Here is a 15,271-nt window from a genome sequence, read left to right as displayed (position 1 = left end):
CTGGGTTCGGTTCCCACTAAGGGCATGTACTGCAGTTGCAGTTTGTCCCTGGCCCTGGTTGAGTCGTGCAGGAGGCAGTCACTCAATGTGTCTCTTTCACGTTGATGTTTCTCTCTCTCTCTCTCTCTCTCTCTCCCTTCTACTCTATCTGAATAAAAAATGGAAAAATGTCCTCGGGTGAGGATTTAAAAAAAAAAGGGACCTTTCAGTATTTAAACAAATGCAAAACCAATCCAATTACTGCCCAAATCCAGTGTGTAAAGTGTTTCAACAGTTTCATCTAAAGAGATCCAAGTTGCATTAGTTCTTAACCAATAAGGAATCCATCAAAATCACAATGAGCCCTGGCCGGTTTGGCTCAGCGGTTAGAGCGTTGTCCTGCAGTCCAGAGAGACCCAGGTTCGGTCCCCACTAAGGGCACGTACCTCGGTTGTGGTTTGTCCCCAGCCCTGGGTGGGTCATGTGGGTGGCAGCCACTCAATGTGTCCCTTTTACATCGATGTTTTTCTCTCTCTCCCCTCCCCTCCCCTCCTCCTCCTCTCTCTTCCTCCCACTCTATCTGAACAAAAAATGAAAGAAATGTCCTGGGGGAGGATTAAAAAAAACACACAATGTGATACCAATTCACACCCACCAGGACAGCTACAATAAAAAAGGCAGATAATAAGTACTGGTGAGGCCCCAGCCAGTGTGGCTCAATGGTTGAACGTCAACCCATGCACCAAGAGGTCACCGGTTCGATTCCCGTCAGGGCACACACGTGTCCAGGTTGTGGATCAGATCCCCAGTGAGGGGCACGCAGGAGGCCACCAACTGATGTTCTCTCTCATTGATATTTCTAGCTCTCTCTCCATCTCCCTTACTCTCTCTCTAAAATCAATAAAGAAAAAAAAAGAAAAAGAAATAAATATTGGCGAGGGTTAGAAATTAGAATCTTTACACACTGCTAGTGACCTAGCCACTTTGGAAATCAGTCTGGCAGTTTCTCAAAAGTTAAACATATGACTCAGCAATCCCACTCCTAGGTATATACCAAGAAAAATGACAATATATGTCCACACAAAAATTTGTACAAAAATGTTCATAGTAGCATTACTCCTAATAGCCAAAATGTGAAAATAATCCCAACATCCACCAACTAATAAATAGATAAATAAAATGTGGTATGTCCATACAATGGAATACTATTCCATCATAAGAAAAGAAATAAAGTATTGATACATGGTACAACATGGATAAAATATGAAAATATTGTAAGTTAAAGATGCCAGTCACCAAAGACCACACATTGTATGATTCTGGACATGAAATGTCCAGAACAGGCAAGCCTATCAAGACAGAAAGTAGGTTAGTTGTTGCCTATGGCTGGGAGGGTAAGGGGAAATGGGGAATGACTGCTAATGGGTTTGGGGTTTATTTTGAGGGTAATGAAAATATTCTAAAGTTGACTGTAGTGATAGTTGCACAACTCTGAATGCACTAAAAATTACTGAATTGTATGGGTGTAAATTATATCTCAATGAAGCTGTTATTAAAATAATTTGTCTAACATTTTTAGACTAGAGGACCTAAAAAGGTAAAAACATCTAGTGGCATGTCACAAGTCAATCCAAGAGCTCACATTCTAATAGTAATTTTTTAAAAGCCAGATATCACAATAAATAAAAATATCAGCATAAATCCCTAAAAATATTTAGCAAGAATGAATTTTGGCTTTAACTCTATGTTTTTTCCCCCAGACATATAAAATACCTAAACAGATGTAGCAACCAGACCAACACAACCTTAAAATCTAAAAATCTGCAAAAGTAAGTCAAGTTCAGCTCATTAAACTGACACCTATTAAAGTGCTACAAGAAAAACTGTCTTAAACACCATCAATATCAATACAGATGGGAAAATCATTGTTATGATAGCTATCGAAAGTCAGATTTTTTTTTAAATTTTGCATTTACTTAAAACTCTGTTTGATGCCAACAGGGTTCAAGTTGCACAGGAAGGTGCTCCGGCTAAACATTGATAGTCTTCCTTGATCTCCATTGTCTGCTGTGTGGGTTCCGTCAGCAAACCTCCCAGCAAGTGGTCACCTTCCTATGGAGTCATTAAACCTCTGAATGTCAGCTGGTGGGATTAGCCAGCAGCTTCCACACCTGAGCCCCCATGGCAGGGACAGAGGCATTTGGATCAAGATCACTAATGAATACAGAATTCATATGCTGCTTGTCAGGGCTCTTGAGCTCAGAGTCACACAGATGCAACCCAAATAAGACGGAGGACAGAACAATTGTTGACAAAGATTAAAAAGTTTTGGCAGTTGGGGAAAAAAGAACACCTCATTATTCAAATATGATAGCCTTGCTTATTTTTTTATTTTCGTTCAAGTTATTCATGATTTGCCTCAAATGGACAAATGCCATTCACCAACATTTAAAGACTCCTGGTCTCATTACTAAATCTGAAGAGGGCTATGCTAACTGAACATTAGCTATATAGAGAAAAATAACTCTCTTGTAAAGAATATTTGAAACCTTTGGCGGGGGGGGGGGGGGTACAATCACGGGATATTTGTGGTAGAAGACAGTTAAAGGATGAAAAGAAATCTAAAATTCAAAGAAGGAAGAAAGTACCTTCCATAGCCAAATGACTTGTTTATATTTCCCAGTATCTCTATAATTCTAACATCCTTGCACCTTTCTGTTCCTGGGCTCCTTCCAATGCCGCTTGTCAGAGGTGTGTGAACCTCCTCGGACACTTGTTTAGCCACTTGCCTTCTTCACAAGACCTCATCAGAGAAAAGGAACAGACCAAGCAGCCCACACCTCTGCTCACCTGGAATAAGATGTTTTTCCCACTCTACTGTCAAAGAATTACAGACCTAGCAAAGAAGCAGAACAGCAAAGTAATCAATTACATCAGAGGGCTCCAAAGTCAGACAACCAGGATTCAAACCAGGAGTCCATCACTGACCAGCTGTGTGACCTCGCTATACCCTAATTTTTCTCCCAACAAAATGAGGATAACTAAGTGCAGACCTCACATGATTGTTGAAATGTAAATAAGAATGCAGAAAAGGCTGTTAAAACAAAGCCTGACAGGGCAGAAGCACTCAATAAGCATCAGCTATCATGATTACTGTTTTTTTGCTTTTAATATGTTTTTACTGATTTTTTAGAGAGGAAGGGAGAGATAGAAAACATCGATGTTAGAGAGAAACATCAATCAAATGCCCCCTGCACACCCCCCTACGGGGATTGAGCCCACAACCCAGGCATGTGCCCAGAATAGGAATCGAACTGGGACCTCTCAGTCCGTGGGACGACGCTCAATCCACTCAGCCACACTGGCCAGACTGATTACTGTGTTTTCAATACCTTCTTCCCCTGATAGCAAAAAGGCAAATCCTTCCCCAGCCTGTAAACAGGCCTCTCCACTGTCATGACTACTACACAGGCCTGTCTCCGATTTTAAGTTTTCAGATGGGAAAGAAGAATCATATCTATTTACATTATAATTCACCAACCCTGATGCAACTACAACATGCTAGATGTTGCTATGTGATGTTTGTATCCTATGAATGAATAAAAAACAGAAGCAGCTGCCATATTTTAGAGCCAGTTTTGTGTGAGCCACCATGTGAGGTATTTCATCTAATCCTGATAGCAACTGCAGGCAGGTCCCTGGATCCCCATCTTCTGGATGGACAGTCTTGGACCGTGGCTTGCGCAGAGTCACGCCATGAGTACAGTGGAAACAGACTCACAGCCCCAATACTCTAGCTCCTGAGCTCCTGTGCCCTTTTCCATCCGACCACATTGAACTCATACTCTATGTTTTCCTTTGGGAGCAGTCTATGTGCCAAACTGAACAGATTCTCTGTGTGTGTGTGTTTTTTAATCAAAACAATGCCGAGCTCTCACATTATTGTCTATCTGCAAAGCACTAAGAAATCTGTAACTTTCAATGTCTTTCTATTACAGGACTTAAAAACAAAAAAAACAGTTACTTCTAAGACTTGCTGTCAGGATACTATATTGATATCAACTCTTTCATTATTTAAAGTGGATCTATAGCTGCCTGCAATGACAGATTAATTGTTTCCTCAGTCGCGAGGTGTTTGGCATCACGTTTGTGAGGTAGCCACAAGCCTTTAGGGCGATAGCTGCTCACATCTTTAGCAATCTATAAGGGCTTCTCTAGAGGCCAGCACTTGCTGAGTGATGAAATATGACTCCATAAATCAGACAGCTGAAGTGGCACTTGTATACGTCACCATCTATCTTCGTAGCTTCTCTCTGAAAGGTATAGGGTAAGAGCTCATTCCTCGGTACTGGAACCAGAGAGAGGACCATAACAGTTGGCATTCACTAAGCATGTGCTACTTAAAACTGAAGACACACTAAGACTAGGGGAAAAAAGATCCTGCTGGTGTTAGCACGCCCCAGGCAGTGGTAGAAGCTTCAGCAACTCATCTTCAAAAGGCAGAGAGCCAGAGCTCTAGAAACCTGCAAAAACTGGCGAAGCCTGCAGTCTTCGTTTCTTTAAGTTGAGCATCTTCAAAGTTTAGAATTCTAACTGTAGGGCACAGCAGCTGCCACTGCAGATCTGATCCTCTCAGCTTTTGGCAGCTCTCAACTTGAGATTCTAGCAAAAGAATTTTTCAAGTTGCTATTATTGCCTGTCATGGATTTATAAATATTGTGCACTATCTGCTGTGGCATGGCTCTCATGGGACGCCAGAGCATGCCAAATGCATAACAGAATGAAAAACAGTTTCTATTCTTCAAATAAATGCTAATTTTTTTAACTGTGCTCACGTGATATGTTTGGTGACCAACTTCAATGGTACAGAATATGTATCAGAGAGGGGGAAAAGCTGATTGTCTTTTCCAGCAGCATTCAGCTGCTACTTTCATTAAGCTTGTTTAATTAGATTCCAGATGCTAATTTGCAAGTCGATACCAGAGGGTGCAGGACAGTATGTCTTTGAATCATCTCCCTATGATGTGAGGGTCCTGCCGCACACCACTACCCTTCAGCGGCCCTCACATGCGATTCTGACAATTAGTGCAAAGAGGGAACAGTACTGATCTTGACAGACTAAAATTAATCTTCTACCCATTTTAATGAATTATAATCTTTAAGAGTTTAAATTTCTCACTGGGCCAAATGAAAACATTCCTTCTTACAAAGAAACAGGATAGAAGGAAAACCTAAGTTATCTGATTCATTTCCTTAATTCCCTCCTCATCCTAAAATACAATGTTTTATTTCAGTACTTGTAGCAATTTTCAAGATACATAATCCCATGAAGTGAACACCATAGTCCAAGTACTATGGTCAAATTCCTTATACTTAACTGGAAAATGGACTCAAAAGGCCACAGTGTGGTTATCACTAGCTTCCTGTCCAGCTAGCCTGGGGGTAATAACCGGAATCCAGGGCTTACTTTTTTTTTTTTTAAATCCTCACCCCAGGACATTTTTTTCCACTTTTTGTTCAGATAGAGAGGGAGGGAGAGAGAGAGAGAAAAAGAAAAACATGGACGTGAAAGGTACACATCGAGTGGCTTCCACCTACACGACCAACCAGGGCCGGTGACAAACTGCAACCGAGGTACGCGCCCTTAGCGGGAACCGAACCCGGGTCTTTCTGGACCGCAGGCCAACGCTCTAACTGCTGAGCCAAACCGGCCAGGGTCAGGGCTTACTTCTTATACCAGCCTAAACAACAGAAAGAAAAAAAAAGTCTGGGAGAATGGCTCTATGCAATTCATCACCACCAAAAACACCTCTAACTGATGCCTTGTCGTTAGGTCACTTCCACATCTCAAAACACACTATTCTGCTGAAACATAGGTACAATGTCCAAAGAAGCACCTTTTCAGATAAAAATAAAGCATGAGATTAACACCAGTAAATAATACAACCTTTGATGCCTTAATTTCTATCACTGCTAAGTAGTATGACCACTAAAGATGATGTTATCAAACTGGAAACTACTAAGTAAAGTTGCTATTGACATCTTTTTTTTTTTTTTAAATCCTCACCCGAGGACATTTTTTTCCATTTTTTGCACAGATAGAGTGGGAGGGAGAGAGAGGAAGAGAGAGAGAGAGAGAGAAACATTGATGTGAAAGGGACACATCGAGTGGCTGCCACCCGCACGACCAACCAGGGCCCGGGACAAACTGCAACTGAGATACATGCCCTTAGCGGGAACCGAACCCAGGTCTCTCCAGACCGCAGGCCGATGCTCTAACCGCTGAGCCAAACCGGCCAGGGCTTGACATCTTTTTATCCACTCGTTCAACCAATACTGTCTGAATACCTACTGTGTATCAGCTACCATTCTAGGAGGACTTCTAGATTAACAGCAAGAAGAAAAATAAGAAAATGAAAATTGTAAGACCACTAAAGGCAGTGTAAGGGCCACAACCGGGTAAGGATTTTTCAAGATTTTTAATATGTCTTAAACTCACATCATTAGCTGGCAGTTTCTCTGAAACCTTGAACCAGGGCTTTTACCTGGGGCACGACACTGGCTCAGATAACTGGAAACCACAGAGGCCAGTCTTAGGCATTTCTGAATCCCAGCTGGGCTTCACTGCTCTGTTTTTTGGCCTATAATTTCCCAATGAGCATTTGCCCTTTGCCCTGTCTTCGCTTTTGCCTGTGTACTTAATGGGGTGTTTGCTAGGTTGACTCTACCCCAATGCTGTCTATTATTTGAGAAATGTACTAGTTATCTTCCTCTGTTATCTAATAAAAAAAAATCAGCACTTTCCAGATGGAAAGAAAAGAAAGTCCCCTCCATTTCCCAGGTGGTTTGATGACTCAGATTTTACTTTAGCTCAGGGTTACCCTGTCTCAACCCAACAAACACTTCCTGAACATCAGGGCTAAAAAACAGAGATGAGTTCATAGCCCCTGTCTGCAAGGATCTCCCCTCTCCCAATAGCAAGTGGGGGAACCATGAGACAATGGGACAGGTGTACACAACAGAGCACAGGGACACCAATAAATGAGGAAGCAACTGAGGGCACTGCTGGAAGATGCACAGAGAGGAGGGTTCATCAGCAAGCACACAGTCTATTCGAGGACAGGGAGGAGAAGAGAGGGCTGAAGCAGAGCAGGAATGTAGACCTGTTTCCCAAAGTTCAATAGTCACATCCCTGGGTTTACATATGACAGTGTTACATGAACATATTTTTATTTATATTAATAGTATGCATTCATTTTCATGTCTTGGGGGAAAAATATAACCAGAACATCAAACCCCAGATTTCATACACATAAATGTATTTTAAAAACTAAATTTAAATTAAAAAACAAACTGCAGTGGTTGTGGGGAAGAGGGAAAGGAACTTACTGGAAGGGGCAGTCTGTAGTGGGGAAATGCTCTGTGGCTTTATTTGAGTCTCGGTCACTGGGTTAATTACAAATGCCAAAACCTATCAAACAGTGCATTTTACTACATGTAGATAACAGCTTAATTTATAAAACAGTGAGTTAATTTGAAAACATTTTTCAAGAAAGTACAGGTGGCACCTGGATATGGCAGAAATCTTAAATGTGGTGTGCAAATGACAAGCTCAAGAAACAATGCTGGACTAGCCCAGTCCAACAAAAATATGTGAGCTACATACACAGTTTTAAGTTTTCTTGTAGCTACATTTAGAAAAGTAATATTAGGTAAAATTAATTGTAATATTTTTATTTAGCCCAATATAAAATGGTATTATATGTAACATGTAATCAATATAAATATTATTGAAAAAAAATTTTAAATGTTGCATACTAGGTCACTGAAATCTAGTGATTTCTACTTACAGCACCTCTCAGTTCTGATTAGCCACATTCAAGTGCTCAATAGCCACATGTGCTTGATGTTACCCTACTGGACACACAGCTAAACACAATGAGGAAACATTCAAGGTTTTTAAGGAGGCAGAGACTTTCATTCCATAAAGACTACAGTCTAGGCCCAACACTGTACAAGGCCCAGGTTTGTAGTTCAAAAACAAACAAACAAAAAAAACAGAACTATGGGCTTCCTCTAATTTATCTGTTTTAACAATAAAGCCAAGAGTCTGCTTCATGAGTATGACCTTAAAGTGACTGTTCGGCAAACCATTTGTAATTACAATAGCCTAAAACTGTCCCCTCCCAAGGCAAGTCTCTGTGGAGATGAGCAGTTACTGTCCTGGCAATCCACGCAGGACTGGAGAGGCAGCAATGCTCTCCTGGGTTTCTTTTTGAGGCATGTCCAGAATCCTTTCCCACATGGAAAGGACACAAGCTGACTTAGTCATCCAACCCTGCAGTCTCAAAATAGACAAGAAAAGTTATGGAGGTTTCTTGCCCCAGAAAAACAGCCTCCTGGAAAGACAGAAAATAAAAAGTTTGGAAATTTGAAACCAAAACATTTTCCGGATTTCTATGCAAATGCAGAACCAAATGACACCTTGGCCGAATTCTCTTCACAACAAATTAAGTCACTAAAACAGCGTCCTTTCACTCGGCAAGGCAGCCTCAGCCTCCCCCTGGAACCGCGTCATTCGTCTTCACAAGAGAAAGCAGGGTGGCCAGCAGTTAGCTGCCTGGTCTTCACAATCAACTTTTTCAGTGTCTATCAACATGCCTTTAGATTTTTCAAGTATTATCTACCGACAGCTAGTATACTATTATTTGCCTGCTATTCACTTTAAACTCACTTCACTGGAGAAGCAGGCGCTACCTTCACCTTAATAAAGTAATTTTGATTGTCAGTCTGCTTCAAGTTTCAGTTAACTTCAGTGAATAAAAAAGTCACCTGAAATTATAAATTTAAGTAATCAATCTAAAATGGGAATTTGGTCAACCTGTTTTAAGGTCTCATAGCTAATACAGAACAGTAAGTTCTCTGAGTTACAGATAAAATTGATCTAAGGAATACAGTCTTCAGACTGATAATATTAGAAGTGTTACTGAAGGAATATCCACATTTCCCTTTACTTCTCCAAATCACATCAATATTAAATTCATGGCCTTTGAATAATTTCAAATCCAAACTTTAAATAAATAATGTAAAATTAGTTTAGCAGAGAGTTAAGTCACTTTTAATATACCTGAAACCTCCTATGTTTTCTGCAATTCTCATTTTTCTTTAACATATGGAGGTTCCAATCAATTGGAAATAAACAAAGCTTTCAGGAAAATGTGAAAAGATTAATGTGGTTTAAAGAAGGGCTTGACATTACTGAAGCAATTCTCTAACAAACCCACCGGTCCTTCTCCCTCAACCTTCATTATTTCCAGTGGATTTGTGGAGCCTCGGGAACTCCTCTCCTTTAGTCACTGGAAAAGTTTGTTTTTTTCTTTTTCTTTTTAAGTGACTTAGTATATCTTCTTTTTTCTCTGTATTTAAAAGCCCTAAACAAAAAATAATGCTGATATGGGAATAAATTTTCACGAAATGAAAACACAATCCTAATTTCACGTATAGTTGATACAAGGACCAATTTACTATTCTTAATTGGAGCAAAAACACTATTGTTTTTAGTCTAAAATATCTAGCTGAATCCTCTTTAGTCAGGTGTTTTTATTCCTACAGATGTCCAAAAAAGGAAAGAAATCTAGCCATCAGCGACCAAGCCCCTTGTGTGTGCTATCCTCATGTACCCAAGGTGTAGTGGCTTCTGGCAGGAGACCACTGTGCTGGCTGAGCAGCATCCACAACCCTACATCCTCTGGCCCTCGTGGCACCTGGTCCAAACCTAAGAGCAGAGGGAGCTTCAGAGCTCCAATGACATTTGGTGCTCCAATGACAATGAGCTGGTAAAAAAACAAAAATTTTTAAATATACAATCTTCTCCAAGGATGATCAGGCATAAAACACTAGCAAAAAGTAATTTCCAGAGACATCCTCCATTATTAAAAACAAGGTAAACCACTCATAAACAGCCTAGTAGCTGTTGAAAACATGTGAATACTCCCCCTCAAAAATTAACATCTATCAAAAAACCAAGAGCAGACACTGAACGCTGGCTTCAGGACTCCGGTGCCCACAAGCTGGTCTAGCGGCAAGGGTAAAGCCCAGTGGAGGAGTAACGCAGTACAGAAGCATCGAGCGCACAGGAATACGCCTGTGAAAGTGACAATGGAAGACTTGTGGGCTTGTTCTTGAGGTTTGGGGGACAGGGTTTGCTTAATGGGGGTACATCTATCATTAAAGTGGACTTGGGTGGAATGTCATTCAGAAGATACCACCCCCACCAAAGAAAATGTAATAAAAGAATGTCTTTATAAATGTGTTTGAGACACTAGATCCGTCATACTCTGACAACAGTCCTCTACACACACACAAGATCTCTTCCCCATCTTCTGCTACCAGACGCAGAACCATCTACAGAGGTTTTTAAAACAGCCCCATTTCCAGGCCAGGTCTGTGTGATGTACAGAGACATGCAGTTTCTCTATTCTTAGCGAGAAAACAAAAAACCTGCCTTTCTGAGTTATTGTGACACAGAAAGCTTAGCACACAAGAAATCATTCGACATTGCAGCAGCATTTCCGTCAAGACGACTCCAAAACAGCCCAAAGGCCAGAGCAAAAAGCTGAACAGTGTTGACCTCAAGCTGGTGAGGGGGACCGTGGCAGGGCCACTCCAAAGTGAAGCTGTCCCCAAGCAACCAGTCTTCTCAGCAAACAGTATCTGTACCAAAGAGCATTCCAACTAACAACAGTGCTATACAAGCTTTGGAGGAATAGGCAACTGATTTGCAAATGCCTGACACACGACTGGAAAAATATTTGCAAGAATGAAACCGCAGGGACTTACATACCTCCATATCTGGCCTAAACTTATCTTCAAACACAGCCATTGCTGCCAAGGAGCCAGAACCTGTAAGGAAAAGATGCATTTTTAGTGTATTTACCAACTCCCAGCTTCTCAAGTTTACCTTGGGGCAGCAACAATGGCAAAACATGTCCAATGTCACATTCAAGTACACTGTAAATATTAATCCTATAGGAACACATAAAGCAGATAAACACTGCTCTTCAAAAGCCTGGAGTCACACTTACCACTGTCTCGGGTAAACCTGCAACTGGCCCTACTTCTACTACTGACAGGAATAATTGTAAATTATTTACAATAAAGTGCTGAAGCAGTAAAATGAGATTACGGAGAATTTGTATTTTTTCAAAAAGTGAATGCCACGTAATTTCATATATGTCCTATACTGTGAGTCTTGTGCTCCATGACTGTGCCTTGGCAGGCTACTGGGTATAGCGCTAAATACCAAGCCAGTTAGAAAGAATAGATTGTTTTAATGAGCTGGCCCTGGCAGAGTCACCTTGACACGCAAGGAAGAAACTACTGCACCAGCAATGGTAATAGGACTGCGAGCTGCAGCCACCAGGTTATTCTAGCTACAACTGTAAAACACTTTATTATGTGGCATTTATTTGGAGCTATTATTTTTAGTTTGTACTTTGAAGAGTAACAGCTGAGTAGACAAAATGACAGACAAAGAAACAAAAATTTATTATCACAATAGCAAATGGCTGAAAGGTTATGCTGCACAGATATTAACAGATAGCAAATTTCTCCCTACAAAAGTAGGATGTAAAGTAAAGGCATTACAAATAAGTACAGGCTCCCTGTGCAGGGATGTAAAAGGCAGCGCAGCACTATTTGAAATTTTAAATTAAACTTGCTTTGTTCAGAAACCAGAGAATCTTTAGAAAACCATCATCTTGTCTTTACAGTCCTGGCAATATCTCAGGATACTCTACTTTTGGAGAGAAGATAGAGTTGCCCACAATTTTTTACTCCAATTAGAAGATTTTTTTGGCATTTATTACTTTTTAACTTGTTTTGCATAACACTATCTATTTAGCTAGGTCACAGAGAAAACCATATTTTCTATTTAAAATGATTTGTGTACATCGCTTGACCACCTCAATGGTTTAGCAAAGGAAAAAGGCAGCGATTAAACAGTTTCAAATGAGGTGTCCTGCTGATTTTATCAAGTCTGCTGAATGTATAATGAAAGAGGAGAAGCTGACAGCAACGATGCATTGAGAAAATACAGACTACCTTATCTGAACCATTTAAGGAGGTCCAATTATAGATCAAATTTAAAGGGTAGAAACAGCAGATTTACAGACACAAATCAATGAACACAGTAATCCCAATGAATATGACAGATACTCCTGTTATGGAATATTGCTGCGGTTGAGGATCATTACCTTCACAGTACCAGATACATCACAGCTAAAGCAGTAGGAAGCGTCAAGTGGAGACCGGCATTACAAGCAATGACTATTCATTTAGGCTTTGGGAGCAAAAGGCAACCCCATTTTCCCCTCTCAGAATTTTTTCTCCTTTCAAAAAAAATGGGGGGGTCTAAAGGGATATTATAAGCAATTTGGAAAGAGCAGAAATTAAAGAGATATTAAGCTAGTGTATCCAAATAAAACTAGCAGATATGCCAGAGCAAAAGCACTAAAACCAAACCTCTTAATTTCATAGTAAATGTGTCCTTGAAAATCTGGCAACAGTGTCAAGTCTATCAATAAATACTTCGTGAGTCCCATGTTTACTCTGAGATTCAGGGATCAAGAGGAAAAAGTAACCCAAGTGTCTGTTTTAAGGCACAGGTTGAGAACCAGCCTGACTTCATAGTAAAAAGCAAGCTGATTTTGTATGGAAAACAAAGGACAGCTGTCAAGGAAATTGCAAATGAAGAAATCTTAGAAATAAATACTTTTAGATACAAGATACTCCTGCAGGGTACCCCACAGCAGGCTCTCTCTTCCAATGTGGTCCAAGACTCTCTGTGAAGGGCCCAGGGTAACCATGCCAGAGGCCGAAACAGACAGACATTAAAACGCACAGTGGAAGGGGCAGATATCTCAGAGCTAACAACAACTTTGTGGAAAACTGGAATCAATTATTGTAAAAGGGTAAAAGGTAAAACCAAGCTTACCTTAAAGACATTTTTCCTTAGAATTTACTAACCCTGTTTTTCCTCCTTTGCCAACCTTTCTTTGGTAGTTTCACAGCACATAAATTAGTTTTACTCTGATTTTTCCTGGGCACATCTATTTCCTTCTGTTTAGCTCCATCCACCATTTCAAGAAATGAAAAATATTTCCCTCCCAACATAATTCTTTCATCCCAAAGCATTTTTCCTGCTTAGAAACAATGCTGCAGACAACACTTCCGTAGGCAGAAATTACATACTAAATCTAAACTCTCAGGACGAAGAGTGTCTGTCCAGCGTAGGGAAGCTTCTCATACTACCAGAGACAGTGATTTTTAAGAGCTGTAAGATGTAAGAGAGGTAAACACAGAAAGGACACAGGGGTCCTTATTACTTTGTACACACACACACACACACACACACACAGAGAGTTTTCTGGAAAGCAGGAGTTTGCTGAATTGCCTGATTCTTCCTTCCCCTGCAATCACAGATAAGTGGACTCTAAATAAACTTGAAAATAAAGGGAAATTCAACATTAAAAACAATTTCTAAATCACTTGCAAAATAGCTCCTGCTCCCAGTCTTTTTAAAGGGAGGACTTTGGCGCCCCCTTTTCAGAAATACAGAGAAGTGCTAGAGCAACTGACTGTCAACAGGTTTCTAGGAAACTCTGAATGTGTGTCTGCCATTTAGAAAACCGAAGTTAGAATTTCAAATAGCACTGCAATTTCCTAAAGTGGTAAGAGAACAAGATGCAAATTTTCACATCATTTCAAGATAATTAAACTTGGGGAAGGAATAAGGAGTTGCCATTAAGAAGAAAAAAGATGGTAAAGTCAATGAGACCAGTAAAATTTCATTCAAGTTTCTTAGATTTGTTTCAATGCCTCTTAAAACTATGTGTATACAATATATCATCAGGTGCTATAATAGTATAGCAACCATGTGACCTACAAAATGTTTAAATGTTTATATCCCATTTTCCCCATAAACCATAATAATGTTTTAAGACAGTCTATTATCTCAGCATCAACCTACCTAACCTGGCACTTTCATACCCAAAACCAAGGCAAAAATCCTTTGAAGGAACACTTACCCTGATTTTCTATTCCAAAAAACAGAACAATATGGTTTCCCATTAAGGAATAAGTAAACAGAAAAACCAGGGACAGTGTACAATGTACAGGGACCTCTGCTTCACACAGGAGGCATGTCCGGTGAAGGAGACTGATGTCAGAGGGAGTATGCCTCTCACCAAGCAGGATAAGCTCTAGGAGCAAGGGGTGTGGGGCCTGCCCTCAAAGAACTCACAGTAAGAAGGAGAAGACAGCCGGGGCAGGGAGGGAGACACACACACACACACACACACACACACACACGTTTTCTGTTGAGTGCCCACTGTGTGTCACGCATCACATGCCACTTGGTAATCCTCACAGCAACCCACTGAATGAAAAAGATTCTTGCTTAAGATTAGAGAACTAATAAGCACAGGGCAGGATTCCTGTCTCAGGTGTGACTCTGTCACTCTCTCATCCAGAAAGTTCTACATGCCACAATAATTCAGAGCAGACACACATGATCTTCCATGACTAGGTCTCTGTCTCCCTCAGTCCCCACCTCCTCCCCAATAGACACTCTACCAGCACTAAACTGACAATTTCCTAAATTCTCATACCATTTCAAGCCTATTCCACTCTGGCACATAGTAGCCCCATTTGCCCCTTGACAGTCCAGAGCACCCCTGGTTACCCTTTAAACCCCAGCTGAGAGATTACCTCTTCCCAGAAGTCTTCCTTGACCACCACACACCCACACGAGTTTATCACTCTCATCTCTGTAACCTGCCTATCCTTTCATAACTGCATTCCCCACGCCTGGCAGTTTCTGGCACAGAGTGAGCACTAAATAGAATTTGTTAGTTAAGCTGGGCTGATTTGAGTACAACTTCCAAAAGGAGGAGCTGGGGAAACTCTGAGCTGGCCCTCAAGGAGTGATGACAGCAGTAAATGCTTGATAAAGTGTAAAATAACATTTATTGCCTAATTTACCATACTGGGATGAATATAAGACAAACTCAAATGTAAAGCAAGTTCAATTTTCAAAAAGAAAAAAAGGCTTTAAACCCACAAAACCATGTCCTATTATACATCCACAGTCTGGTCCAAATCTGTGATATTATAGGAGTGAAATGCTCTCCTTGGATTTCTGCATTTTATTACCAGAGCTTTCTGTCTCATCAGTAGTTTCCATGTAGCTGCTCCTTAGCAACCTCCACCAAGGCTGCCTTTTTCAGCCCAC

At 40.6% G+C, this 15,271-nt stretch overlaps 1 protein-coding gene across 1 annotated transcript in view; it reads right to left on the bottom strand.

Moving 5' to 3' along the window:
• Positions 1-15,271, bottom strand: part of PSMB7 (proteasome 20S subunit beta 7) — a 59,998-nt gene that overhangs the window by 19,846 nt on the left and 24,881 nt on the right. The window contains exon 6 of the mRNA XM_036261611.1: positions 10,823-10,881. Coding sequence (XP_036117504.1) covers positions 10,823-10,881 — 59 coding nt within the window. The remainder of the gene's footprint in view (positions 1-10,822; positions 10,882-15,271) is intronic.

The sequence above is a fragment of the Molossus molossus genome, unplaced genomic scaffold, assembly GCF_014108415.1.
Source record: "Molossus molossus isolate mMolMol1 unplaced genomic scaffold, mMolMol1.p scaffold_m16_p_14, whole genome shotgun sequence".
NCBI lineage: Eukaryota > Metazoa > Chordata > Mammalia > Chiroptera > Molossidae > Molossus > Molossus molossus.
Note: the sequence above shows the minus strand (reverse complement) of the source record. Positions and strands in the feature narration are given on the sequence as shown.